Consider the following 27952-nt stretch of genomic DNA (forward strand, 5'->3'; position numbering starts at 1 on the left):
TCCTCTGCCACTGGTTTGAATAGGAGTAGGGTGAAGTTGGGGCTCATCGTTCCTTTCAGTAGCCCACTCTAGCCCTCTCTCCTCTGCCACTGGTTTGAATAGGAGTAGGGTGAAGTTGGGGCTCATCGTTCCTTTCAGTAGCCCATTCTAGCCCTCTCTCCTCTGCCACTGGTTTGAATAGGAGTAGGGTGAAGTTGGGGCTCATCGTTCCTTTCAGTAGCCCATTCTAGCCCTCTCTCCTCTGCCACTGGTTTGAATAGGAGTAGGGTGAAGTTGGGGCTCATCGTTCCTTTCAGTAGCCCACTCTAGCCCTCTCTCCTCTGCCACTGGTTTGAATAGGAGTAAGGTGAAGTTGCCCTGAGATGCTGATCTTGGCCAGTTTGGCATGTTCAGGATATGGGGCGAGGGGAAGCTGATCCTAGACATGTACCTAACAGGGCTGGGGTCAATTCCAATTGAAAGGCAGTCAATTCAGGAAGTGATTTTAATTAAACATTTCAAAAATGAAAAAACTTGAAATGAAATCGTTTCTACTGCTCAGTTTGAGGTCATTGAAAATATATAGTTATTTCAAATTGTAATTTAAGTTTACTTCCTGAATTGTCTGCCTTCAATTTGAATTGACCCCAGCCCTTGTACCTTGGGGGGGGAAACTGTCATTTCAATTCAACACCTCGCTCTCTGCTGTCAGTCGCCTTACTTCTGCAGACTACAGAACCTGCTGGATTGGAATTCAAAAAACAAGACAAATTGCAACCAATGGAAAAACAAAACCAAAGAAGCAAGCCGTGTCCATTTCAAGTTCTTAGAATTTATTTAGTTTCCCTGTTCATTCTGGATGCGTTTCCATGTCAACAAAGATCAAATATGCTGATCCTGTCCTCTTGTAACTCAGATCACATCTGGTTCTTGATTGGTTATTTTTAGTTTCATACACAAAATAAGAATCAGGACTTTAGAATCTACTGTACACTGGTTCTGCATAAATCAACTTCCTGTTTTGTTTTTAACTCCTCCCACCCAGCCCGTCATCTGTCTAATCAGAAGCCCTGTTTTACTAACTCTTCCCACCCAGCCAATCATCTGTCCAATCAGAAGCCCTGTTTTACTAACTCTTCCCACCCAGCCCATCATCTGTCCAATCAGAAGCCCTGTTTTACTAACTTTCCCACCCAGCCCGTCATCTGTCCTATCAGAAGGGCTGTTTCACTTCTTAACAATCTGGATGACGTCCTCGTGCTCCATGATGTGTGTTAGCCCCACCCGCTGGGGGTCGAACTTGGTGCTGGTGCCCTGGAACACAACAGGAAGACAGTCACAAAATGGAGTCATGAAAGAAAGATCCAGTGTTTTTTAACGCAGAGAGCCAACCCAACGTTGCTAGCATGGAGTGCTGCTAACTTACCCAGACCAGGGCGTACTTGAACTGGCTGGCTAACGTTCTGTGGATCCGATGGCACTGCAGGGAGAGAGGGAGACCGTCTTTAAGGCTTTAGCTCAGCGGGTTAACAGTCTGGTGCCGAGCACCTGGGTTCAAAGCCAGGATGTAAGTGTGTGTGTTCAGCTCACCACATGTTCTACAGACGCTCCTCTCCTCATGATGATGGCGTCACTGAAGTCAGGCCTCTCTGAAACAACAAGACCACAATTCAACAGGAGACACCAGGGTTCTAAACACAGTGTGGGAGACACCAGGGGTTCTAAACACAGTGTGGGAGACACCAGGGCTTCTAAACACAGTGTGGGAGACACCAGGGCTTCTAAACACAGTGTGGGAGACACCAGGGGTTCTAAACACAGTGTGGGAGACACCAGGGGTTCTAAACACAGTGTGGGAGACACCAGGGGTTCTAAACACAGTGTGGGAGACACCAGGGGTTCTAAACACAGTGTGGGAGACACCAGGGGGTTCTAAACACAGTGTGGGAGACACCAGGGGTTCCAAACACAGTGTGGGAGACACCAGGGGGTTCTAAACACAGTGTGGGAGACACCAGGGGCTTCTAAACACAGTGTGGGAGACACCAGGGGCTTCTAAACACAGTGTGGGAGACACCAGGGGTTCTAAACACAGTGTGGGAGACACCAGGGGCTTCTAAACACAGTGTGGGAGACACCAGGGGCTTCTAAACACAGTGTGGGAGACACCAGGGCTTCTAAACACAGTGTGGGAGACACCAGGGCTTCTAAACACAGTGTGGGAGACACCAGGGGTTCCAAACACAGTGTGGGAGACACCAGGGGTTCGAAACACCGTGTGGGAGACACCAGGGCTTCTAAACACAGTGTGGGAGACACCAGGGGCTTCTAAACACAGTGTGGGAGACACCAGGGGCTCTAAACACAGTGTGGGAGACACCAGGGCTTCTAAACACAGTGTGGGAGACACCAGGGGGTTCTAAACACAGTGTGGGAGACACCAGGGGGTTCTAAACACAGTGTGGGAGACACCAGGGGGTTCTAAACACAGTGTGGGAGACACCAGGGCTTCTAAACACAGTGTGGGAGACACCAGGGGTTCTAAACACAGTGTGGGAGACACCAGGGGGTTCTAAACACAGTGTGGGAGACACCAGGGGGTTCTAAACACAGTGTGGGAGACACCAGGGGTTCTAAACACAGTGTGGGATTGTTGTGTTTGAGTGTGTGTGCCTGTGTGTGTGTGTGGCCGTGTCTGAATACCCTTGCATCCTAAATAGTAGGCCGTTTGAGTATGAGAAAATATAAAGTAAAATAGTATGCGACCATTTGAAAATCTAGTGTACTTTAAATGGCTGATGTCATACTCATTTAGGCTTTGACAACAGCTGATCAGTTAGATATGGGGAGGAGCTCCCGAGATCAACCAATAAGCAGGAAACAACATGACGCATTCTCAGTATGAGGTGGGGGGGGGAAGTGTACCTCCTCTCTTCTTAGTGTAAAGACAGATGAGGGCCAGGTATTCCCACAGCCTCTCCAACAGGTAATCCAGGTTCAGCTTCATCCCACAGCTAAACACAGAGGAGACACGGGCAGTGAGATCTCTGCTTACCATTAACACATGATCAACAGTGTTGACAGACACACAGGGTGGTTTCTGACCTGATGACGACACTGTGGGGTTCGTGAGCCAGTCTGTCCACCTCCTCTATAGAGATCTGATCCACCTTGTTGTACACCTACACACACACACACACACACACACACACACACACACACACACACACACACACACACACACACGACTGCATATTCATTGTGGACTGGTACAGATATAGATCAGGTACGTACATATAAACATGGAGCTAGATCATAGATCAGGTACGTACGTATAAACAGGGCATGTAAACTCTGTTCCCAACAATGACGTCGATGAAGTCATCAGGAGTGCTGTCTTCTCGGAACAGAACCTCAGCGTTGAAGATTTCTGAGGTGGATCGTTAAGGTTCTACCTACTGTTCTGAGGTGGAACGTTAAGGTTCTACCTACTGTTCTGAGGTGGAACGTTAAGGTTCTACCTACTGTTCTGAGGTGGATCGTTAAGGTTCTACCTGCTGTTCTGAGGTGGATCGTTAAGGTTCTACCTACTGTTCTGAGGTGGAACGTTAAGGTTCTACCTACTGTTCTGAAGTGGATCGTTAAGGTTCTACCTACTGTTCTGAGGTGGATCGTTAAGGTTCTACCTACTGTTCTGAAGTGGATCGTTAAGGTTCTACCTACTGTTCTGAGGTGGATCGTTAAGGTTCTACCTACTGTTCTGAGGTGGATCGTTAAGGTTCTACCTACTGTTCTGAGGTGGATCGTTAAGGTTCTACCTACTGTTCTGAGGTGGATCGTTAAGGTTCTACCTACTGTTCTGAGGTGGATCGTTAAGGTTCTACCTACTGTTCTGAGGTGGATCGTTAAGGTTCTACCTACTGTTCTGAGGTGGAACGTTAGGTTTGAATGTCAGTAGTAACTCTAACCTGTATCACCTTGCTGTCTGGTTCATGTCTACTGAGAGAGAGATACTGTTGTGTCTGTCAGCTAACATTCTCAGTCTGGAGGTTATCAACTGTGGGGTGTCAGTACTGATCTGGAGTAGGCCGTCTGCTGTGTCAGTACTGATCTGGAGTAGGCCGTGTGCTGTGTCAGTACTGATCTGGAGTAGGCCGTGTGCTGTGTCAGTACTGATCTGAAGTAGGCCGTCTGCTGTGTCAGTACTGATCTGAAGTAGGCCGTGTGCTGTGTCAGTACTGATCTGAAGTAGGCCGTGTGCTGTGTCAGTACTGATCTGAAGTAGGTCGTCTGCTGTGTCAGTACTGATCTGAAGTAGGCCGTCTGCTGTGACAGTACTGATCTGGAGTAGGCCGTCTGCTGTGTCAGTACTGATCTGAAGTAGGCCGTCTGCTGTGTCAGTACGGATCTGAAGTAGGCCGTGTGCTGTGTCAGTACTGATCTGAAGTAGGCCGTCTGCTGTGTCAGTACGGATCTGAAGTAGGCCGTGTGCTGTGTCAGTACTGATCTGAAGTAGGCCGTCTGCTGTGTCAGTACTGATCTGAAGTAGGCCGTCTGCTGTGTCAGTACGGATCTGAAGTAGGCCGTGTGCTGTGTCAGTACTGATCTGAAGTAGGCCGTCTGCTGTGTCAGTACTGATCTGAAGTAGGCCGTGTGCTGTGTCAGTACTGATCTGGAGTAGGCCGTGTGCTGTGTCAGTACTGATCTGAAGTAGGCCGTGTGCTGTGTCAGTACTGATCTGAAGTAGGCCGTGTGCTGTGTCAGTACTGATCTGGAGTAGGCCGTGTGCTGTGTCAGTACTGATCTGAAGTAGGCCGTGTGCTGTGTCAGTACTGATCTGAAGTAGGCCGTGTGCTGTGTCAGTACTGGTCTGGTCTGATGTCTGTAGTGTCAGTAGTGATCTGATGTCTGTAGTGTCAGTGCTGGTCTGATGTCTGTAGTGTCAGTAGTGGTCTGGTGTCTGTAGTGTCAGTGCTGGTCTGGTGTCTGTAGTGTCAGTAGTGATCTGATGTCTGTAGTGATCTGATGTCTGTAGTGTCAGTAGTGATCTGATGTCTGTAGTGTCAGTAGTGATCTGATGTCTGTAGTGTCAGTAGTGGTCTGATGTCTGTAGTGTCAGTAGTGGTCTGATGTATGTAGTGTCAGTAGTGGTCTGGTGTCTGTAGTGTCAGTAGTGATCTGATGTCTGTAGTGTCAGTAGTGATCTGATGTCTATAGTGTCAGTAGTGGTCTGATGTCTGTAGTGTCAGTGCTGGTCTGATGTCTGTAGTGTCAGTGCTGGTCTGGTGTCTGTAGTGTCAGTAGTGGTCTGATGTCTGTAGTGTCAGTAGTGGTCTGGTGTCTATAGTGTCAGTAGTGGTCTGATGTCTGTAGTGTCAGTAGTGGTCTGGTGTCTGTAGTGTCAGTAGTGGTCTGGTGTCTGTAGTGTCAGTAGTGATCTGATGTCTGTAGTGTCAGTAGTGATCTGATGTCTATAGTGTCAGTAGTGGTCTGATGTCTGTAGTGTCAGTGCTGGTCTGGTGTCTGTAGTGTCAGTGCTGGTCTGGTGTCTGTAGTGTCAGTGCTGGTCTGGTGTCTGTAGTGTCTGTAGTGATAGTGTGTTAGTATGTCAGAAGGATACTGTATTCGTGGAGGATGAGCTGGACCAGTTTCTCAGAACACATAGTCAGAGGCACCATAGAGTTATAGGACAAACCCCCTCCCTTCTTGGGCTGAACACAAACACAGAGTTGGAGTTATAGGACACACCCCCTCCCTTCTTGGGCTGAACACAAACACAGAGTTGGAGTTATAGGACAAACCCCCTCCCTTCTTGGGCTGAACACAAACACAGAGTTGGAGTTATAGGGACAAACCCCCTCCCTTCTTGGGCTGAACACAAACACAGAGTTGGAGTTATAGGACAAACCCCCTCCCTCCTTGGGCTGAACACAAACACAGAGTTGGAGTTATAGGACAAACCCCCTCCCTCCTTGGGCTGAACACAAACACAGAGTTGGAGTTATAGGACAAACCCCCTCCCTCCTTGGGCTGAACACAAACACAGAGTTGGAGTTATAGGACAAACCCCCTCCCTCCTTGGGCTGAACACAAACACAGAGTTGGAGTTATAGGACAAACCCCCTCCCTTCTTGGGCTGAACACAAACACAGAGTTGGAGTTATAGGACAAACCCCCTCCCTCCTTGGGCTGAACACAAACACAGGGTTGGAGTTATAGGACAAACCCCCTCCCTCCTTGGGCTGAACACAAACACAGAGTTGGAGTTATAGGACAAACCCCCTCCCTCCTTGGGCTGAACACAAACACAGAGTTGGAGTTATAGGACAAACCCCCTCCCTCCTTGGGCTGAACACAAACACAGAGTTGGCACAACATTATATACTAGCATCATACACATGTTGTTTGAATACTACCGTCATACATACACTTCATGACCAACAGTATGTGGACACCTGCTGGTCCGACATCTCATTCCTAAATCATGGGCATTAATATGGAGTTGGTCCCCCCCTTTGCTGCTATAACAGCCTCCACTCTTCTGGGAAGGCTTTCCACTAGATGTTGGAACTTTGCTGCTGGGACTTGCTTCCATTCAGCCACGAGAGCATTAGTGAGGTCGGGCACTGATGTTGGGCGATTAGGCCTGGCTCGCAGTCGGCGTTCCAATTCATCCCAAAGGTGTTCGATAGGGTTGAAGGTCAGGGCTCTGTAAAGGCCGGTCAAGTTCTTCAACACCGATCTCGACAAACCATTTCTGAATGGACCTCGCTTTGGGGTTGAAGAAACGGTTTATGCTCCAAGGTTTGCCTAAAGCCCGGCCCACTCTGGGTACAAGGGCTCCGGTGATCAATGACGTACCCCGATTGGCAATGCCACCTGGGGGGTACTGTTGTCACAACGAGCCTCGCTGGTTTTAGGCGTTAAGATTCATTCCGGTAACCGGCTGGCACCCAGCGCTTGACCGCACGCATTAAAAATAGACCCAGGGAAAAACACGTTACCATGGAGGTTACCATACCGACCAGAGCCTTGTAACCTAGCTGGGAATGAGACAGACCATAATCTGTGGTAACAGACAGGGGCGATTCGTAACGGAATCCAATTCCCAGGAATGAAAAGCGCTGAGCTGGAGAAAGACTGCTCATTTTGGGGGGGGGGGGGGGGGGGGGGGGGATCATATGAACCAGAGACTGTGTGTGGGATAATGGCATGGTCCAACCACCAATCACCTACAGGCCCCATAACCTGTATCACTAGACCCCTCACAGGAAGGAACCAGCAATGAATTCCAGTAATGAGCCACCTATGGAGGAGGGGTGCCCCCTTGTGGACAGAGAACATTACTCCCACCCTGGGGGAGATTGATATACCCCTTGAACACCATGGAACGTGGGGTACCACAGGGGCATTAAACATGGACAAGCTTCCAATACAATGTTGTGCTTCTGTGAGACTGTGGAGCCTGCATGAAGCCCGGCCACCGTTATGGGCACAGAGGGCTCTGGCAATGGCTGACGTAGTCCACCGTTCGGCTGACGTAGTCCACCGTTCGGCTGACGTAGTCCACCGTTCGGCTGACGTAGTCCACCGTTCGGCTGACGTAGTCCACCGTTCGGCTGACGTAGTCCACCGTTCGGCTGACGTAGTCCACCGTTTGGCTGACGTAGTCCACCGTTTGGCTGACGTAGTCCACCGTTTGGCTGACGTAGTCCACCGTTTGGCCGACGTAGTCCACCGTTTGGCTGACGTAGTCCACCGTTTGGCTGACGTAGTCCACCGTTTGGCTGACGTAGTCCACCGTTTGGCTGACGTAGTCCACCGTTTGGCTGACGTAGTACACCGTTTGGCTGACGTAGTCCACCGTTTGGCTGACGTAGTCCACCGTTTGGCTGACGTAGTCCACCGTTTGGCTGACGTAGTCCACCGTTTGGCTGACGTAGTCCACCGTTTGGCTGACGTAGTCCACCGTTTGGCTGACGTAGTCCACCGTTTGGCTGACGTAGTCCACCGTTTGGCTGACGTAGTACACCGTTTGGCTGACGTAGTCCACCGTTTGGCTGACGTAGTCCACCGTTTGGCTGACGTAGTCCACCGTTTGGCTGACGTAGTCCACCGTTTGGCTGACGTAGTCCACCGTTTGGCTGACGTAGTCCACCGTTTGGCTGACGTAGTCCACCGTTTGGCGTCACAGTAATGTTTTTGTGGAGTGGCGCAGCCGCTCGGAGGCTACTTCCTCATCGGAGGAGCACACAAGCCTCGCTCTCTCTACTCCCTCCAACTGGAGGAGCACAAGCCTCGCTCTCTCTACTCCCTCCAACTGGAGGAGCACAAGCCTCTCTCTCTCTACTCCCTCCAACTGGAGGAGCACAAGCCTCTCTCTCTCTACTCCCTCCAACTGGAGGAGCACAAGCCTCGCTCTCTACTCCCTCCAACTGGAGGAGCACAAGCCTCTCTCTCTACTCCCTCCAACTGGAGGAGCACAAGCCTCGCTCTCTCTACTCCCTCCAACTGGAGGAGCACAAGCCTCGCTCTCTCTACTCCCTCCAACTGGAGGAGCACAAGCCTCTCTCTCTCTACTCCCTCCAACTGGAGGAGCACAAGCCTCGCTCTCTCTACTCCCTCCAACTGGAGGAGCACACAAGCCTCGCTCTCTCTACTCCCTCCAACTCCAGGAATTGAAAATAGGAATGGTTGCCATAGCGCCGGGGGAATGCTAGTAAGCTTAATTCACTGGAAGTTACTAAACGTATGCTAGCCAAGAGGCTGTTTAGTCTAAGCTAATCTAGCGAGCCTCTTTGACCACAGCACGGTCCGTTTAGAATAATCAAGTGACTTAACGCTACAATACTAAACAAGAGAGCTACCCAAGCAACTCCCCCCGTGGGGAGGCAGGAGTAGCTAGCTCGCCTCGATGAGTTAGCAAACCTGGCTAGCACGCTATGCAGGGCTTGTTAGCTAGTCTGGTCTCAGAAGTCTACGTAGGACCGGATCACCCAGGTGGAACGAGAGGTAGGCGGTGCTTCACCAAGGCAGACCCAGGCAGCGGGGCACCCCAGGTGGAACGAGAGGTAGGCGGTGCTTCCCCAAGGCAGATACAGGCAGCGGGGGACCCCAGGTGGAACGAGAGGTAGGCGGTGCTTCACCAAGGCAGACCCAGGCAGCGGGGGACCCCAGGTGGAACGAGAGGTAGGCGGGGCTTCACCAAGGCAGACCCAGGCAGCGGGGGACCCCAGGTGGAACGAGAGGTAGGCGGGGCTTCACCAAGGCAGACCCAGGCAGCGGGGGGACACCCACAGAACCTGGCCCCCCTTTCTCTTCCAGCAGCCTCCCGGAACCGGAACCGGGAAACATTCCATCCAGACCATGACCCAAACCATCTCTGGGTCCCAGCAACTCAGAGTCAGCCGAGGTACGGGCAGCCGGGAGAGGAAGTCACTACGGGAAACGTCAACCCCCCTAAAGAATGCTACATGATTGTCAAGAGAACCTGTGGGTGGACTAGTATGGGGAACGGTGCCAGCCGTCCCCTGGTCTCACACACAAACCGATTGGAGCGAGGGCAGCCTGAGCACGCAGCGAGCCGAGACATGCAAGACAACAAACGTATCTTTTAATTAAATTGGTGCAAGGTCGCGAACCCGAAACCGGCCTATTAGCCGTAGTCGTTTCGGTCGCGTCAGCCATCTTACTTATTTGCTATAGCCAGGTCAGGCAATTTGAAGAATAACTAATTGTTCGTGATTAGGAAACTCCAGCACACAACGTCCAGGGGTTGAGCACGCTCTACCGCTTAGGGACAGTTTAGTTAGCGCAACGCAAGACAGTCTCGTGTTCCAAATATTTGTTTTAGTAGCGTGAATCGTTCCTGTTCCCGCCAAGGTGAACAGCGTAATAATCGAAGGAATGAATTCCGAGCCGCACGCTTATCACCTGTGGAAGGCGGGACTTCCAGCGAGGCGCAGATTTCATTGGCCTCGTCAGGCGTGATTGTAGATCCTTCAACCAAAGTGGCGAGAGTGCGACTCCCTATAGTATGTTGTACCGAAGTTCACTGACTGAAAGGGAATTGACCTTGAAGTAGATGTTAGTTCATTAATGTGATGGAGAAACTGACCTTGAAGTAGATGTTAGTTCATTAATGTGATGGAGAAACTGACCTTGAAGTAGATGTTAGTTCATTAATGTGATGGAGAAACTGACCTTGAAGTAGATGTTTAGTTCATTCATGTGATGGAGAAACTGACCTTGAAGTAGATGTTAGTTCATTCATGTGATGGAGAAACTGACCTTGAAGTTGATGTTAGTTCATTAATGTGATGGAGAAACTGACCTTGAAGTAGATGTTAGTTCATTAATGTGATGGAGAAATTGACCTTGAAGTAGATGTTAGTTCATTAATGTGATGGAGAAACTGACCTTGAAGTAGATGTTAGTTCATTCATGTGATGGAGAAACTGACCTTGAAGTAGATGTTAGTTCATTAATGTGATGGAGAAACTGACCTTGAAGTAGATGTTAGTTCATTAATGTGATGGAGAAACTGACCTTGAAGTAGATGTTAGTTCATTAATGTGATGGAGAAACCGACCTTGAAGTAGATGTTAGTTCATTAATGTGATGGAGAAACTGACCTTGAAGTAGATGTTAGTTCATTAATGTGATGGAGAAACTGACCTTGAAGTAGATGTTAGTTCATTAATGTGATGGAGAAACCGACCTTGAAGTAGATGTTAGTTCATTAATGTGATGGAGAAACTGACCTTGAAGTAGATGTTAGTTCATTAATGTGATGGAGAAACTGACCTTGAAGTAGATGTTAGTTCATTCATGTGATGGAGAAACTGACCTTGAAGTAGATGTTAGTTCATTCATGTGATGGAGAAACTGACCTTGAAGTAGATGTTAGTTCATTAATGTGATGGAGAAACTGACCTTGAAGTAGATGTTAGTTCATTAATGTGATGGAGAAACTGACCTTGAAGTTGATGTTAGTTCATTAATGTGATGGAGAAACTGACCTTGAAGTAGATGTTTAGTTCATTAATGTGATGGAGAAACTGACCTTGAAGTAGATGTTAGTTCATTAATGTGATGGAGAAACTGACCTTGAAGTAGATGTTAGTTCATTAATGTGATGGAGAAACTGACCTTGAAGTTGATGTTAGTTCATTAATGTGATGGAGAAACTGACCTTGAAGTAGATGTTAGTTCATTAATGTGATGGAGAAACTGACCTTGAAGTAGATGTTAGTTCATTAATGTGATGGAGAAACTGACCTTGAAGTAGATGTTAGTTCATTAATGTGATGGAGAAACTGACCTTGAAGTAGATGTTAGTTCATTAATGTGATGGAGAAACTGACCTTGAAGTAGATGTTAGTTCATTAATGTGATGGAGAAACTGACCTTGAAGTAGATGTTAGTTCATTAATGTGATGGAGAAACTGACCTTGAAGTAGATGTTAGTTCATTAATGTGATGGAGAAACTGACCTTGAAGTAGATGTTAGTTCATTAATGTGATGGAGAAACTGACCTTGAAGTAGATGTTAGTTCATTAATGTGATGGAGAAACTGACCTTGAAGTAGATGTTAGTTCATTAATGTGATGGAGAAACTGACCTTGAAGTAGATGTTAGTTCATTAATGTGATGGAGAAACTGACCTTGAAGTAGATGTTAGTTCATTAATGTGATGGAGAAACTGACCTTGAAGTAGATGTTAGTTCATTAATGTGATGGAGAAACTGACCTTGAAGTAGATGTTAGTTCATTAATGTGATGGAGAAACTGACCTTGAAGTAGATGTTGGGTTTAGAGCGGTTGAGTCTGATGCCGACCGACTCCAACTCCTTCTCCAGTAGTTTCCTGAGGAGACAGACAGAACACACTAACTAACTAACTAACCTGGGGAGACAGACAGAACACACTAACTAACTAACCTGAGGAGACAGACAGAACACACTAACTAACTAACCTGAGGAGACAGACAGAACACACTAACTAACTAACCTGAGGAGACAGACAGAACACACTAACTAACTAACCTGAGGAGACGGACAGAACACACTAACTAACTAACCTGAGGAGACAGACAGAACACACTAACTAACTAACCTGAGGAGACAGACAGAACACACTAACTAACTAACCTGAGGAGACAGACATAACACACTAACTAACTAACCTGAGGAGACAGACAGAACACACTAACTAACTAACCTGGGGAGACAGACAGAACACACTAACTAACTAACCTGAGGAGACAGACATAACACACTAACTAACTAACCTGAGGAGACAGACAGAACACACTAACTAACTAACCTGGGGAGACAGACAGAACACACTAACTAACTAACCTGAGGAGACAGACAGAACACACTAACTAACTAACCTGAGGAGACAGACAGAACACACTAACTAACTAACCTGAGGAGACAAACAGAACACACTGACTAACTAACCTGAGGAGACAGACAGAACACACTAACTAACTAACCTGAGGAGACAGACAGAACACACTAACTAACTAACCTGAGGAGACAGACAGAACACACTAACTAACTAACCTGAGGAGACAGACAGAACACACTAACTAACTAACCTGAGGAGACAGACAGAACACACTAACTAACTAACCTGAGGAGACAGACAGAACACACTAACTAACTAACCTGAGGAGACAGACAGAACACACTAACTAACTAACCTGAGGAGACAGACAGAACACACTAACTAACTAACCTGGGGAGACAGACAGAACACACTAACTAACTAACCTGAGGAGACAGACAGAACACACTAACTAACTAACCTGAGGAGACAGACAGAACACACTAACTAACTAACCTGGGGAGACAGACAGAACACACTAACTAACTAACCTGAGGAGACAGACAGAACACACTAACTAACTAACCTGAGGAGACAGACAGAACACACTAACTAACTAACCTGAGGAGACAGACAGAACACACTAACTAACTAACCTGAGGAGACAGACAGAACACACTAACTAACTAACCTGAGGAGACGGACAGAACACACTAACTAACTAACCTGAGGAGACAGACAGAACACACTAACTAACTAACCTGAGGAGACAGACAGAACACACTAACTAACTAACCTGAGGAGACAGACAGAACACACTAACTAACTAACCTGGGGAGACAGACAGAACACACTAACTAACTAACCCGAGGAGACAGACAGAACACACTAACTAACTAACCTGAGGAGACAGACAGAACACACTAACTAACTAACCTGGGGAGACAGACAGAACACACTAACTAACTAACTAACCTGAGGAGACAGACAGAACACACTAACTAACTAACCTGAGGAGACAGACAGAACACACTAACTAACTAACCTGAGGAGACGGACAGAACACACTAACTAACTAACCTGAGGAGACAGACAGAACACACTAACTAACTAACCTGAGGAGACAGACAGAACACACTAACTAACTAACCTGAGGAGACAGACAGAACACACTAACTAACTAACCTGAGGAGACAGACAGAACACACTAACTAACTAACCTGAGGAGACAGACAGAACACACTAACTAACTAACCTGAGGAGACAGACAGAACACACTAACTAACTAACCTGAGGAAACAGACAGAACACACTAACTAACTAACCTGAGGAGACAGACAGAACACACTAACTAACTAACCTGAGGAGACAGACAGAACACACTAACTAACTAACCTGGGGAGACAGACAGAACACACTAACTAACTAACCTGGGGAGACAGACAGAACACACTAACTAACTAACCTGGGGAGACAGACAGAACACACTAACTAACTAACCTGAGGAGACAGACAGAACACACTAACTAACTAACCTGAGGAAACAGACAGAACACACTAACTAACTAACCTGAGGAGACAGACAGAACACACTAACTAACTAACCTGAGGAGACAGACAGAACACACTAACTAACTAACCTGAGGAGACAGACAGAACACACTAACTAACTAACCTGAGGAGACAGACAGAACACACTAACTAACTAACCTGAGGAGACAGACAGAACACACTAACTAACTAACCTGAGGAGACAGACAGAACACACTAACTAACTAACCTGAGGAGACAGACAGAACACACTAACTAACTAACCTGGGGAAACTGGCTGTCCAGATGTGTAAGGAGGAGACTCAGCATAGGAGGAAGTTATAACTACATTATATGTGCTTGTGTAAACAGGTTTTTGTCTTTGCAGCTGTTTGACCCAGTGGGTGAATAAACTTGGTTTGAGCGTTTCCTAGTTGTCCGTTAGATTCTAAATAAACAGAGTAAAAACTAACAATATTGATAATGATCATTTGTCATACAATTGCTACATTTATTATCAATAAAGCATTAAGACCTGCACATTTTGGTCATCTTTTCCTTCTGCAATGAGAATATCAGGTCGCGACTGAGGCAACCAGGCTAACTGTGTGTCCAGAGGTAAAACCAGTTGGGAAACCACTGGTCTAACTAACCAGATGGGACAACCAGTTGAGAACCACTGGTCTAACTAACCAGATGGGACAACCAGTTGAGAACCACTGGTCTAACTAACCAGATGGGACAACCAGTTGGGAAACCACTGGTCTAACTAACCAGATGGGACAACCAGTTGGGAACCACTGGTCTAACTAACCAGATGGGACAACCAGTTGGGAAACCACTGGTCTAACTAACCAGATGGGACAACCAGTTGAGAACCACTGGTCTAACTAACCAGATGGGACAGACGGAACAATACACAAAAACACATGCTAGACGGTTAGCAGTCAGTCAGTAACTAGCTGCCAGTACTAAGAACACATGCTAGACGGTTAGCAGTCAGTCAGTAACTAGCTGCCAGTACTAGGAACAGCACAGAAACACACGCTAGACGGTTAGCAGTCAGTCAGTAACTAGCTGCCAGTACTAAGAACACATGCTAGACGGTTAGCAGTCAGTCAGTAACTAGCTGCCAGTACTAAGAACACCACAGAAAAACACGCTAGACGGTTAGCAGTCAGTCAGTAACTAGCTGCCAGTACTAAGAACACATGCTAGACGGTTAGCAGTCAGTCAGTAACTAGCTGCCAGTACTAAGAACACATGCTAGACGGTTTAGCAGTCAGTCAGTAACTAGCTGCCAGTACTAAGAACACACGCTAGACGGTTAGCAGTCAGTCAGTAACTAGCTGCCAGTACTAAGAACACATGCTAGACGGTTAGCAGTCAGTCAGTAACTAGCTGCCAGTACTAAGAACAGCACAGAAACACACGCTAGACGGTTAGCAGTCAGTCAGTAACTAGCTGCCAGTACTAAGAACACACGCTAGACGGTTAGCAGTCAGTCAGTAACTAGCTGCCAGTACTAAGAACACATGCTAGACGGTTAGCAGTCAGTCAGTAACTAGCTGCCAGTACTAAGAACACATGCTAGACGGTTAGCAGTCAGTCAGTAACTAGCTGCCAGTACTAAGAACACATGCTAGACGGTTAGCAGTCAGTCAGTAACTAGCTGCCAGTACTAAGAACAGCACAGAAACACACGCTAGACGGTTAGCAGTCAGTCAGTAACTAGCTGCCAGTACTAAGAACACACGCTAGACGGTTAGCAGTCAGTCAGTAACTAGCTGCCAGTACTAAGAACACATGCTAGACGGTTAGCAGTCAGTCAGTAACTAGCTGCCAGTACTAAGAACAGCACAGAAACACACGCTAGACGGTTAGCAGTCAGTCAGTAACTAGCTGCCAGTACTAAGAACACACGCTAGACGGTTAGCAGTCAGTCAGTAACTAGCTGCCAGTACTAAGAACACATGCTAGACGGTTAGCAGTCAGTCAGTAACTAGCTGCCAGTACTAAGAACAGCACAGAAACACACGCTAGACGGTTAGCAGTCAGTCAGTAACTAGCTGCCAGTACTAAGAACACATGCTAGACGGTTAGCAGTCAGTCAGTAACTAGCTGCCAGTACTAAGAACAGCACAGAAACACATGCTAGACGGTTAGCAGTCAGTCAGTAACTAGCTGCCAGTACTAAGAACAGCACAGAAACACACGCTAGACGGTTAGCAGTCAGTCAGTAACTAGCTGCCAGTACTAAGAACAGCACAGAAACACACGCTAGACGGTTAGCAGTCAGTCAGTAACTAGCTGCCAGTACTAAGAACACATGCTAGACGGTTAGCAGTCAGTCAGTAACTAGCTGCCAGTACTAAGAACACATGCTAGACGGTTAGCAGTCAGTCAGTAACTAGCTGCCAGTACTAAGAACACACGCTAGACGGTTAGCAGTCAGTCAGTAACTAGCTGCCAGTACTAAGAACACACGCTAGACGGTTAGCAGTCAGTCAGTAACTAGCTGCCAGTACTAAGAACACATGCTAGACGGTTAGCAGTCAGTCAGTAACTAGCTGCCAGTACTAAGAACACACGCTAGACGGTTAGCAGTCAGTCAGTAACTAGCTGCCAGTACTAAGAACACATGCTAGACGGTTAGCAGTCAGTCAGTAACTAGCTGCCAGTACTAAGAACACATGCTAGACGGTTAGCAGTCAGTCAGTAACTAGCTGCCAGTACTAAGAACACATGCTAGACGGTTAGCAGTCAGTCAGTAACTAGCTGCCAGTACTAAGAACACATGCTAGACGGTTAGCAGTCAGTAAGTAACTAGCTGCCAGTACTAAGAACAGCACAGAAACACACGCTAGACGGTTAGCAGTCAGTCAGTAACTAGCTGCCAGTACTAAGAACACACGCTAGACGGTTAGCAGTCAGTCAGTAACTAGCTGCCAGTACTAAGAACACATGCTAGACGGTTAGCAGTCAGTCAGTAACTAGCTGCCAGTACTAAGAACACAAGCTAGACGGTTAGCAGTCAGTCAGTAACTAGCTGCCAGTACTAAGAACACATGCTAGACGGTTAGCAGTCAGTCAGTAACTAGCTGCCAGTACTAAGAACACACGCTAGACGGTTAGCAGTCAGTCAGTAACTAGCTGCCAGTACTAAGAACACATGCTAGACGGTTAGCAGTCAGTCAGTAACTAGCTGCCAGTACTAAGAACACACGCTAGACGGTTAGCAGTCAGTCAGTAACTAGCTGCCAGTACTAAGAACACATGCTAGACGGTTAGCAGTCAGTCAGTAACTAGCTGCCAGTACTAAGAACACATGCTAGACGGTTAGCAGTCAGTCAGTAACTAGCTGCCAGTACTAAGAACACACGCTAGACGGTTAGCAGTCAGTCAGTAACTAGCTGCCAGTACTAAGAACACATGCTAGACGGTTAGCAGTCAGTCAGTAACTAGCTGCCAGTACTAAGAACACATGCTAGACGGTTAGCAGTCAGTCAGTAACTAGCTGCCAGTACTAAGAACCGCACACACAGACCTCTGTACGTCTCCCTTGGTGGCGTCCAGCATCATGATGACCACGTCTGCTGTCCTGGCAACAGCGATGACCTGCCGACCTCGACCCTTACCTACGGAACACACACACACAGGTCAGAGGTCACCCAATCACAACAAAGAGTTCAAATCATCATCCAATCACAAAAGGCATCTTATTGGTGGTGGAAGAGGTGAGTTCCACAGTACTCTATATTAATCCCACCCACATTATTCAGAGATAACAGTTTTCTAAATTAATAATTAACCCACATTACTCAGAGATAACTAGTGTCCTCTGTAGCTCAATTGGTAGAGCATGGCGCTTGTAACGCCAGGGTAGTGGGTTCGATCCCTGGGACCACCCATACGTAAAAATGTATGCACACATGACTGTAAGTCGCTTTGGATAAAAGCGTCTGCTAAATGGCATATTATTATATTAATAATTAACCCACATTCCTCAGAGATAACCACAGTGTTCTATATGAATAATTAACCCACATTCCTCAGCGATAACAACCGTGCTCTATATTAATAATTAACCTACATTACTCAGAGATAAGTGTTCTATATTAATAATTAACCCACATTCCTCAGAGATGAACACAGTGACGGGGCTGTAGTGGAGCCGGTCAAGAGCTTCAGGTTCCTCTGTGTCCACATCACTAAGGACCTATCATGGTCCAAACACACCAACACAGTGATGAAGAGGACACGGCAATGCCTCTTCCCCCTCAGGAGGCTGAAAAGGTTTGTCATGGGCCCTCAGACCATCAAAACCTTCTACAGCTGCACCATTGAGAGCATCTTGACTGGCTGCATCACCGCCTGGTATGGCAACTGCTTGGCATTCGACCGCATGGCGCTACAGAGGGTAGTCCGTACAGCCCAGTACATCACTGGGGCAGAGTTCCCTGCGATCCAGGACCTCTATACCAGGCGGTGTCAGAGAAAGGCCCTAAAAATTGTCAAATTGGGCTCCCGAGTGGCGCAGCGGTCTAAGGCACTGCATCTCAGTGCTTGAGGCGTCACTACAGACCCCCTGGTTCGATTCCAGGCTGTATCACAACCGGCCGTGATTGGGAGTCCCATAGGGCGGCGCACAATCGGCCCAGCGTCGTCCCGGTTTGGCCGGTGTAGGCCGTCATTGTAAATAATAATTTGTTCTTAACTGACTTGCCTAGTTAAATAAAGGTAAAAAATAAAAATAAAAAAGACTCCAGCCACCCAAGTCATTGACTGTTCTCTCTGCTACCGGAGCGCCAAGTCTGGGACCAAAAGGCTTCTGAGCAGCTTCTACCCCCAAGCCATAAGACTGCTGAACAAATAATAAAATGGCTACCCGGACTATTTGCTTTGACACCCGTTTTTTTTGCACCCTCTCTTGCACTGTACTCTATACACACACTCACACATACTACACTGACACTCCAACACGCAAATACTACATACGCTCACGCACACACACACACACACTGACGCCACACACACACACACACACACACACACACTGACGCCACACACACATTCACACAGACACACTTTCACCCTCTTCACATGCACTGCTGCTACTCTGTTTATTACCTATCCTGATTGGCTAGTCTCTTTTACCCCTACCTACATGTACATATTACCTCAACTACCAACACTGCTGCTACTCTGTTTATTATCTATCCTGATTGACTAGTCACTTTTACCCCTACCTACATGTACATATTACCTCAACTACCAACACTGCTGCTACTCTGTTTATTATCTATCCTGATTGACTAGTCACTTTTACCCCTACCTACATGTCCATATTACCTCAACTACCAACACTGCTGCTACTCTGTTTATTATCTATCCTGATTGACTAGTCACTTTTACCCCTACCTACATGTACATATTACCTCAACTACCAACACTGCTGCTACTCTGTTTATTATCTATCCTGATTGGCTAGTCACTTTTACCCCTTCCTACATGTACATATTACCTCAACTACCAACACTGCTGCTACTCTGTTTATTATCTATCCTGATTGGCTAGTCACTTTTACCCCTACCTATATTAATAGCTCAGAGATAACACAATGCTCTATATTAATAGCTCAGAGATAACACAGTGCTCGATATTAATAGCTCAGAGATAACACAGTGCTCTATATTAATAGCTCAGAGATAACACAATGCTCTATATTAATAGCTCAGAGATAACACAATGCTCTATATTAATAGCTCAGAGATAACACAATGCTCTATATTAATAGCTCAGAGATAACACAGTGCTCTATATTAATAGCTCAGAGATAACACAATGCTCTATATTAATAGCACAGAGATAACACAATGCTCTATATTAATAGCACAGAGATAACACAGTGCTCTATATTAATAGCTCAGAGATAACACAGTGCTCTATATTAATAGCTCAGAGATAACACAGTGCTCTATATTAATAGCTCAGAGATAACACAATGCTCTATATTAATAGCTCAGAGATAACACAATGCTCTATATTAATAGCTCAGAGATAACACAATGCTCTATATTAATAGCACAGAGATAACACAATGCTCTATATTAATAGCACAGAGATAACACAGTGCTCTATATTAATAGCTCAGAGATAACACAGTGCTCTATATTAATAGCTCAGAGATAACACAGTGCTCTATATTAATAGCTCAGAGATAACACAGTGCTCTATATTAATAGCTCAGAGATAACACAGTGCTCTATATTAATAGCTCAGAGATAACACAGTGCTCCATATTAATAGCACAGAGATAACACAATGCTCTATATTAATAGCACAGAGATAACACAATGCTCTATATTAATAGCTCAGAGATAACACAGTGCTCTATATTAATAGCTCAGAGATAACACAGTGCTCTATATTAATAGCTCAGAGATAACACAGTGCTCTATATTAATAGCTCAGAGATAACACAGTGCTCTATATTAATAGCACAGAGATAACACAGTGCTCTATATTAATAGCTCAGAGATAACACAGTGCTCTATATTAATAGCACAGAGATAACACAATGCTCTATATTAATAGCTCAGAGATAACACAGTGCTCTATATTAATAGCTCAGAGATAACACAATGCTCTATATTAATAGCACAGAGATAACACAATGCTCTATATTAATAGCACAGAGATAACACAGTGCTCTATATTAATAGCACAGAGATAACACAGTGCTCTATATTAATAGCTCAGAGATAACACAGTGCTCTATATTAATAGCTCAGAGATAACACAGTGATCTATATTAATAGCTCAGAGATAACACAGTGCTCTATATTAATAGCTCAGAGATAACACAGTGCTCTATATTAATAGCTCAGAGATAACACAGTGCTCTATATTAATAGCTCAGAGATAACACAGTGCTCTATATTAATCCCACCCACATTATTGAGAGATAACAAAAGTCTCTCAGGAGTTCCACCAGGGGCGCGTTCAGCAGGACGCAATGTTTGGGAACGTTCAAGATAGACAGAAATCCGTTATGTAGGACACACAAGCCTCTCCGACATGTATAATAAGGCTCTACTCGTGGCATTTGTATCTGTAACGTTTCAACACCGTTTTGGCTCCTAATCGCGGCAGCAACCCCCTCTACAGTAGATAACCATCGTGGTAACCAGTTACTGTACCTTGGGAAGCCCCTTCTATGATTCCAACCCCCTCTACAGTAGATAGCCATCATGGTAACCAGTTACTGTACCTTGGGAAGCCCCTTCTATGATTCCAACCCCCTCTACAGTAGATAACCATCGTGGTAACCAGTTACTGTACCTTGGGAAGCCCCTTCTATGATTCCAACCCCCTCTACAGTAGATAGCCATCGTGGTAACCAGTTACTGTACCTTGGGAAGCCCCTTCTATGATTCCAACCCCCTCTACAGTAGATAGCCATCGTGGTAACCAGTTACTGTACCTTGGGAAGCCCCTTCTATGATTCCAACCCCCTCTACAGTAGATAACCATCGTGGTAACCAGTTACTGTACCTTGGGAAGCCCCTTCTATGATTCCAACCCCCTCTACAGTAGATAACCATCGTGGTAACCAGTTACTGTACCTTGGGAAGCCCCTTCTATGATTCCAACCCCCTCTACAGTAGATAGCCATCGTGGTAACCAGTTACTGTACCTTGGGAAGCCCCTTCTATGATTCCAACCCCCTCTACAGTAGATAGCCATCGTGGTAACCAGTTACTGTACCTTGGGAAGCCCCTTCTATGATTCCAACCCCCTCTACAGTAGATAGCCATCGTGGTAACCAGTTACTGTACCTTGGGAAGCCCCTTCTATGATTCCAACCCCCTCTACAGTAGATAACCATCGTGGTAACCAGTTACTGTACCTTGGGAAGCCCCTTCTATGATTCCAACCCCCTCTACAGTAGATAACCATCGTGGTAACCAGTTACTGTACCTTGGGAAGCCCCTTCTATGATTCCAACCCCCTCTACAGTAGATAGCCATCGTGGTAACCAGTTACTGTCCCTTGGGAAGCCCCTTCTATGATTCCAACCCCCTCTACAGTAGATAGCCATCGTGGTAACCAGTTACTGTACCTCGGGAAGCCCCTTCTATGATTCCAACCCCCTCTACAGTAGATAGCCATCGTGGTAACCAGTTACTGTACCTCGGGAAGCCCCTTCTATGATTCCAACCCCCTCTACAGTAGATAGCCATCGTGGTAACCAGTTACTGTACCTCGGGAAGCCCCTTCTATGATTCCAACCCCCTCTACAGTAGATAGCCATCGTGGTAACCAGTTACTGTACCTCGGGAAGCCCCTTCTATGATTCCAACCCCCTCTACAGTAGATAGCCATCGTGGTAACCAGTTACTGTACCTCGGGAAGCCCCTTCTATGATTCCAACCCCCTCTACAGTAGATAGCCATCGTGGTAACCAGTTACTGTACCTTGGGAAGCCCCTTCTATGATTCCAACCCTCTCTACAGTAGATAGCCATCGTGGTAACCAGTTACTGTACCTAGGGAAGCCCCTTCTATGATTCCAACCCCCTCTACAGTAGATAGCCATCGTGGTAACCAGTTACTGTACCTTGGGAAGCCCCTTCTATGATTCCAACCCCCTCTACAGTAGATAGCCATCGTGGTAACCAGTTACTGTACCTTGGGAAGCCCCTTCTATGATTCCAACCCCCTCTACAGTAGATAGCCATCGTGGTAACCAGTTACTGTACCTTGGGAAGCCCCTTCTATGATTCCAACCCCCTCTACAGTAGATAGCCATCGTGGTAACCAGTTACTGTACCTTGGGAAGCCCCTTCTATGATTCCAACCCCCTCTACAGTAGATAGCCATCGTGGTAACCAGTTACTGTACCTTGGGAAGCCCCTTCTATGATTCCAACCCCCTCTACAGTAGATAACCATCGTGGTAACCAGTTACTGTACCTTGGGAAGCCCCTTCTATGATTCCAACCCCCTCTACAGTAGATAGCCATCGTGGTAACCAGTTACTGTACCTTGGGAAGCCCCTTCTATGATTCCAACCCCCTCTACAGTAGATAGCCATCGTGGTAACCAGTTACTGTACCTTGGGAAGCCCCTTCTATGATTCCAACCCCCTCTACAGTAGATAGCCATCGTGGTAACCAGTTACTGTACCTTGGGAAGCCCCTTCTATGATTCCAACCCCCTCTACAGTAGATAGCCATCGTGGTAACCAGTTACTGTACCTTGGGAAGCCCCTTCTATGATTCCAACCCCCTCTACAGTAGATAGCCATCGTGGTAACCAGTTACTGTACCTTGGGAAGCCCCTTCTATGATTCCAACCCCCTCTACAGTAGATAGCCATCGTGGTAACCAGTTACTGTACCTTGGGAAGCCCCTTCTATGATTCCAACCCCCTCTACAGTAGATAGCCATCGTGGTAACCAGTTACTGTACCTTGGGAAGCCCCTTCTATGATTCCAACCCCCTCTACAGTAGATAGCCATCGTGGTAACCAGTTACTGTACCTTGGGAAGCCCCTTCTATGATTCCAACCCCCTCTACAGTAGATAGCCATCGTGGTAACCAGTTACTGTACCTTGGGAAGCCCCTTCTATGATTCCAACCCCCTCTACAGTAGATAGCCATCGTGGTAACCAGTTACTGTACCTTGGGAAGCCCCTTCTATGATTCCAACCCCCTCTACAGTAGATAGCCATCGTGGTAACCAGTTACTGTACCTTGGGAAGCCCCTTCTATGATTCCCGGCAGATCCAGCAGCTGGATGTTGGCACCATTATACTGGAGAGGACAACAGGATGGATTATTATACACCACTCATAGCACTGGCTGTCTGTCTGTCTGTCTGTCTGTCTGTGTGTGTGTGTGTGTGTGTGTGTGTGTGTATAGGTGCGTGTATATGTGTGGTACGGTGTGTGTGTGTGTATGGGTGCGTGTATATGTGTGGTACGGTGTGTGTGTGTGTGTGTGTGTGAATAGGTGCGTGTATATGTGTGGTACGGTGTGTGTGTGTGTGTGTGTGTGTGTGTGTGTATAGGTGCGTGTATATGTGTGGTACGGTGTGTGTGTGTGTGTGTGTGTGTGTGTGTGTATAGGTGCGTGTATATGTGTGGTACTGTGTGTGTGTGTGTGTGTGTGTATAGGTGCGTGTATATGTGTGGTACGGTGTGTGTGTGTGTGTGTGTGTGGGGGTATGGTGTGGTACGGTGCGAGGGGGTGTGGTATGGTGTGGTACGGTGTGAGGGGGTGTGGTATGGTGTGTGGTATGGTGTGTGGGGGCGTGGTATGGTGTGTGGTATGGTGTGTGAGGGTGTGTGGGGGTGTGGTATGGTGTGTTGGGGTGTGGTACGGTGTGTGGTATGGTGTGTGGTATGGTGTGTGGGGGTGTGGTACGGTGTGAGGGGGTGTGGTACAGTGTGAAGGTGTGTGGGTGGTGTGGTATGGTGTGTGGGGGTGTGGTACGGTGTGAGGGGGTGTGGTACAGTGTGGTACGGTGTGAGGGGGTGTGGTATGGTGTGGTACGGTGTGTGGGGGTGTGGTACGGTGTGAGGGGGTGTTGTATGGTGTGTGGGGGTGTGGTATGGTGTGGTACGGTGTGAGGGCGTATGGTATGGTGTGGTACGGTGTGTGGGGGTGTGTATGGTGTGTGGGGGTGTGGTATGGTGTGGTACGGTGTAGGGGGTGTGGTATGGTGTGGTATGGTACGGTGTGGGTGGTGTGGTATGGTGTGTGGGGGTGTGATATGGTGTGTGGGGGTGTGGTATGGTGTGTGAGGGTGTGGTATGGTACGGTGTGTGGGGGTGTAGTACGGTGTGAGGGGGTGTGGTACGGTGTGTGGGGGTGTGGTATGGTACGGTGTGAGGGGGTGTGGTGTGGTATGGTACGGTGTGAGGGGGTGTGGTATGGTGTGGTACCGTGTGTGGGGGTGTAGTATGGTGTGTGGTATGGTGTGTGGGGGTGTGGTATGGTGTGGTACGGTGTGTGGGGGTGTGGTATGGTGTGGTTCGGTGTGGGGGTGTGGTATGATGTGTGGTATGGTGTGTGGGGGTGTGGTATGGTGTGTGGTGTGGGGGTGTGGTGTGGGGGTGTGGTATGGTGTGTGAGGGTGTGGTATGGTGTGTGGGGGTGTGGTACGGTGTGTGGTATGGTGTGTGGGGGTGTGGTATGGTGTGTGGGGGGGTGGTACAGTGTGAGGGTGTGTGGGTGGTGTAGTATGGTGTGTGGGGGTGTGAGGGGGTGTGGTACGGTGTGAGGGGGTGTGGTATGGTGTGGTACGGTGTGTGGGGGTGTGGTAAGGTGTGTGGGGGTGTGGTACGGTGTGTGGGGGTGGGGTACGGTGTGAGGGGGTGTGGTATGGTGTGGTACGGTGTAGGGGGTGTGGTATGGTGTGGTATGGTACGGTGTGGGGGTGTGGTACGGTGTGGGTGGTGTGGTATGGTGTGTGGTATGGTGTGGGGGTGTGGTGTGGGGGTGTGGTATGGTGTGTGAGGGTGTGGTATGGTGTGTGGGGGTGTGGTACGGTGTGTGGTATGGTGTGTGGGGGTGTGGTATGGTGTGTGGGGGTGTGGTATGGTGTGTGGGGGGTGTGGTACAGTGTGAGGATGTGGGTGGTGTGGTATGGTGTGTGGGGGTGTGGTACGGTGTGAGGAGGTGTGGTATGGTATGGTACATTGAGTGTGGGGGTGTGGTACAGTGTGAGGATGTGGGTGGTGTGGTATGGTGTGTGGGGGTGTGGTACGGTGTGAGGAAGTGTGGTACGGTATGGTACATTGTGTGTGGGAGTGTGGTACGGTGTGAGGGGGTGTGGTATGGTGTGGTAGAGTGTGTGGGGGTGTGGTATGGTGTGTGGTATGGTGTCCGGTATGGTGTGTGGGGGTGTGGTACGGTGTGAGGGGGTGTGGTATGGTGTGGTATGGTGTGGGGGTGTGGTACAGTGTGAGGGGGTGTGGGTGGTGTGGTATGGTGTGTGGGGGTGTGGTATGGTGTGTGGTATGGTGTGTGGGGGTGTGGTATGGTGTGTGGGGGTGTGGTGTGGGGGTGTGGTATGGTGTGTGAGGGTGTGGTATGGTGTGTGGGGGTGTGGTACGGTGTGTGGTATGGTGTGTGGGGGTGTGGTATGGTGTGTGGGGGGGGTGGTACAGTGTGAGGGTGTGTGGGTGGTGTGGTATGGTGTGTGGGGGTGTGGTACGGTGTGAGGGGGTGTGGTATGGTGTGGTACGGTGTGTGGGGGTGTGGTAAGGTGTGAGGGGGTGTGGTATGGTGTGTGGGGGTGTGGTATGGTGTGGTACGGTGTGGTACGGTGTGTGGGGGTGGGGTACGGTGTGAGGGGGTGTGGTATGGTGTGAGGTATGTTGTGTGGGGGTGTGGTATGGTGTGGTACGGTGTAGGGAGTGTGGTATGGTGTGGTATGGTACGTGTGGGGGTGTGGTACGGTGTGGGTGGTGTGGTATGTGGTATGGTGTGGTGTGGGGGTGTGGTGTGGGGGTGTGGTATGGTGTGTGAGGGTGTGGTATGGTGTGTGGGGGTGTGGTACGGTGTGTGGTATGGTGTGTGGAGGTGTGGGATGGTGTGTGGGGGTGTGGTATGGTGTGTGGGGGGTGTGGTACAGTGTGAGGATGTGGGTGGTGTGGTATGGTGTGTGGGGGTGTGGTACGGTGTGAGGGGGTGTGGTACGGTATGGTACGGTGTGTGGGGGTGTGGTACGGTGTGAGGGGGTGTGGTATGGTGTGTGGGGGTGTGGTATGGTGTGTGGTATGGTGTCTGGTATGGTGTGTGGGGGTGTGGTATGGTGTGGGGGGGTGTGGTATGGTGTGGTATGGTGTGGGGGTGTGGTACAGTGTGAGGGGGTGTGGGTGGTGTGGTATGGTGTGTGGGGTGTGGTATGGTGTGTGGTATGGTGTGTGAGGGTGTGGTATGGTGTGTGGGGGTGTGGTACGGTGTGTGGTATGGTGTGTGGGGGTGTGGTATGGTGTGTGGGGGGGTGGTACAGTGTGAGGGTGTGTGGGTGGTGTGGTATGGTGTGTGGGGGTGTGGTACGGTGTGAGGGGGTGTGGTATGGTGTGAGGGGGTGTGGTATGGTGTGTGGGGGTGTGAGGGGGTGTGGTACGGTGTGAGGGGGTGTGGTATGGTGTGTGGGGGTGTGGTAAGGTGTGAGGGGGTGTGGTATGGTGTGTGGGGGTGTGGTATGGTACGGTGTGAGGGGGTGTGGTATGGTGTGGTACGGTGTGTGGGGGTGGGGTACGGTGTGAGGGGGTGTGGTATGGTGTGTGGTATGGTGTGTGGGGGTGTGGTATTGGGTGGTACGGTGTAGGGGGTGTGGTACGGTGTGGTGTGGTACGGTGTGGGGGTGTGGTACGGTGTGGGTGGTGTGGTATGGTGTGGGGTATGGTGTGGTGTGGGGGTGTGGTTGGGGGTGTGGTATGGTGTGTGAGGGTGTGGTATGGTGTGTGGGGGTGTGGTACGGTGTGTGGTATGGTGTGTGGGGGTGTGGTACGGTGTGTGGGGGTGTGGTATGGTGTGTGGGGGGTGTGGTACAGTGTGAGGGTGTGGGTGGTGTGGTATGGTGTGTGGTACGGTGTGAGGGGGTGTGGTACGGCATGGTACGGTGTGTGGGGGTGTAGTACGGTGTGAGGGGGTGTGGTACGGTGTGTGGGGGTGTGGTACGGTGTGAGGGGGTGTTGTATGGTGTGTGGGGGTGTGGTATGGTGTGGTACGGTGTGTGGGGGTGTGGTACAGTGTGTGTGGGTGTGGTATGGTGTGTGGCGGTGTGGTATGGTGTGAGGGGGTGTGGGTGGTGTGGGGGTGTGGTATGGTGTGAGGGGGTGTGGGGGTGTGGTAAGGTGTGAGGGGGTGTGGTGTGGGGGTGTGGTATGGTGTGTGAGGGTGTGTGGGGGTGTGGTATGGTGTGTGGTATGGTGTGTGGGGGTGTGGGTGGTGTGGTATGGTGTGGTACGGTGTGAGGGGGTGTGGGTGGTGTGGTATGGTGTGTGGGGGTGTGGTATGGTGTGGTATAGTGTGTGAGGGTGTGTGGGGATGTGGTATGGTGTGTGGGGGTGTGGTATGGTGTGG

The 27952-nt window shown here is 48.5% G+C and overlaps 1 protein-coding gene across 3 annotated transcripts in view; it reads right to left on the reverse strand.

Annotated features, from left to right (window-relative positions):
• Nucleotides 1–791: 791 nt before the first annotated feature.
• The window catches only part of LOC311115592 (developmentally-regulated GTP-binding protein 2), a 40392-nt gene continuing 13231 nt past the window's right edge, over nucleotides 792–27952 (reverse strand). For all 3 annotated transcript variants that reach the window (XM_084190752.1, XM_084190751.1, XM_084190753.1), the window contains exons 5-14: nucleotides 23605–23665; nucleotides 17394–17484; nucleotides 11776–11848; nucleotides 5600–5690; nucleotides 3312–3409; nucleotides 3085–3161; nucleotides 2905–2993; nucleotides 1570–1628; nucleotides 1406–1459; nucleotides 792–1293 (exon numbers count right to left, since the gene is read on the reverse strand). In XM_084190752.1, coding sequence (XP_084046878.1) covers nucleotides 1207–1293; nucleotides 1406–1459; nucleotides 1570–1628; nucleotides 2905–2993; nucleotides 3085–3161; nucleotides 3312–3409; nucleotides 5600–5690; nucleotides 11776–11848; nucleotides 17394–17484; nucleotides 23605–23665 — 780 coding nt within the window. In that variant the 3' untranslated portion in view covers nucleotides 792–1206. The remainder of the gene's footprint in view (nucleotides 1294–1405; nucleotides 1460–1569; nucleotides 1629–2904; nucleotides 2994–3084; nucleotides 3162–3311; nucleotides 3410–5599; nucleotides 5691–11775; nucleotides 11849–17393; nucleotides 17485–23604; nucleotides 23666–27952) is intronic.

Source organism: Coregonus lavaretus (assembly GCF_964263955.1).
Source record: "Coregonus lavaretus genome assembly, contig: HAP1_SCAFFOLD_145, whole genome shotgun sequence".
Classification (NCBI taxonomy): Eukaryota; Metazoa; Chordata; class Actinopteri; order Salmoniformes; family Salmonidae; genus Coregonus; species Coregonus lavaretus.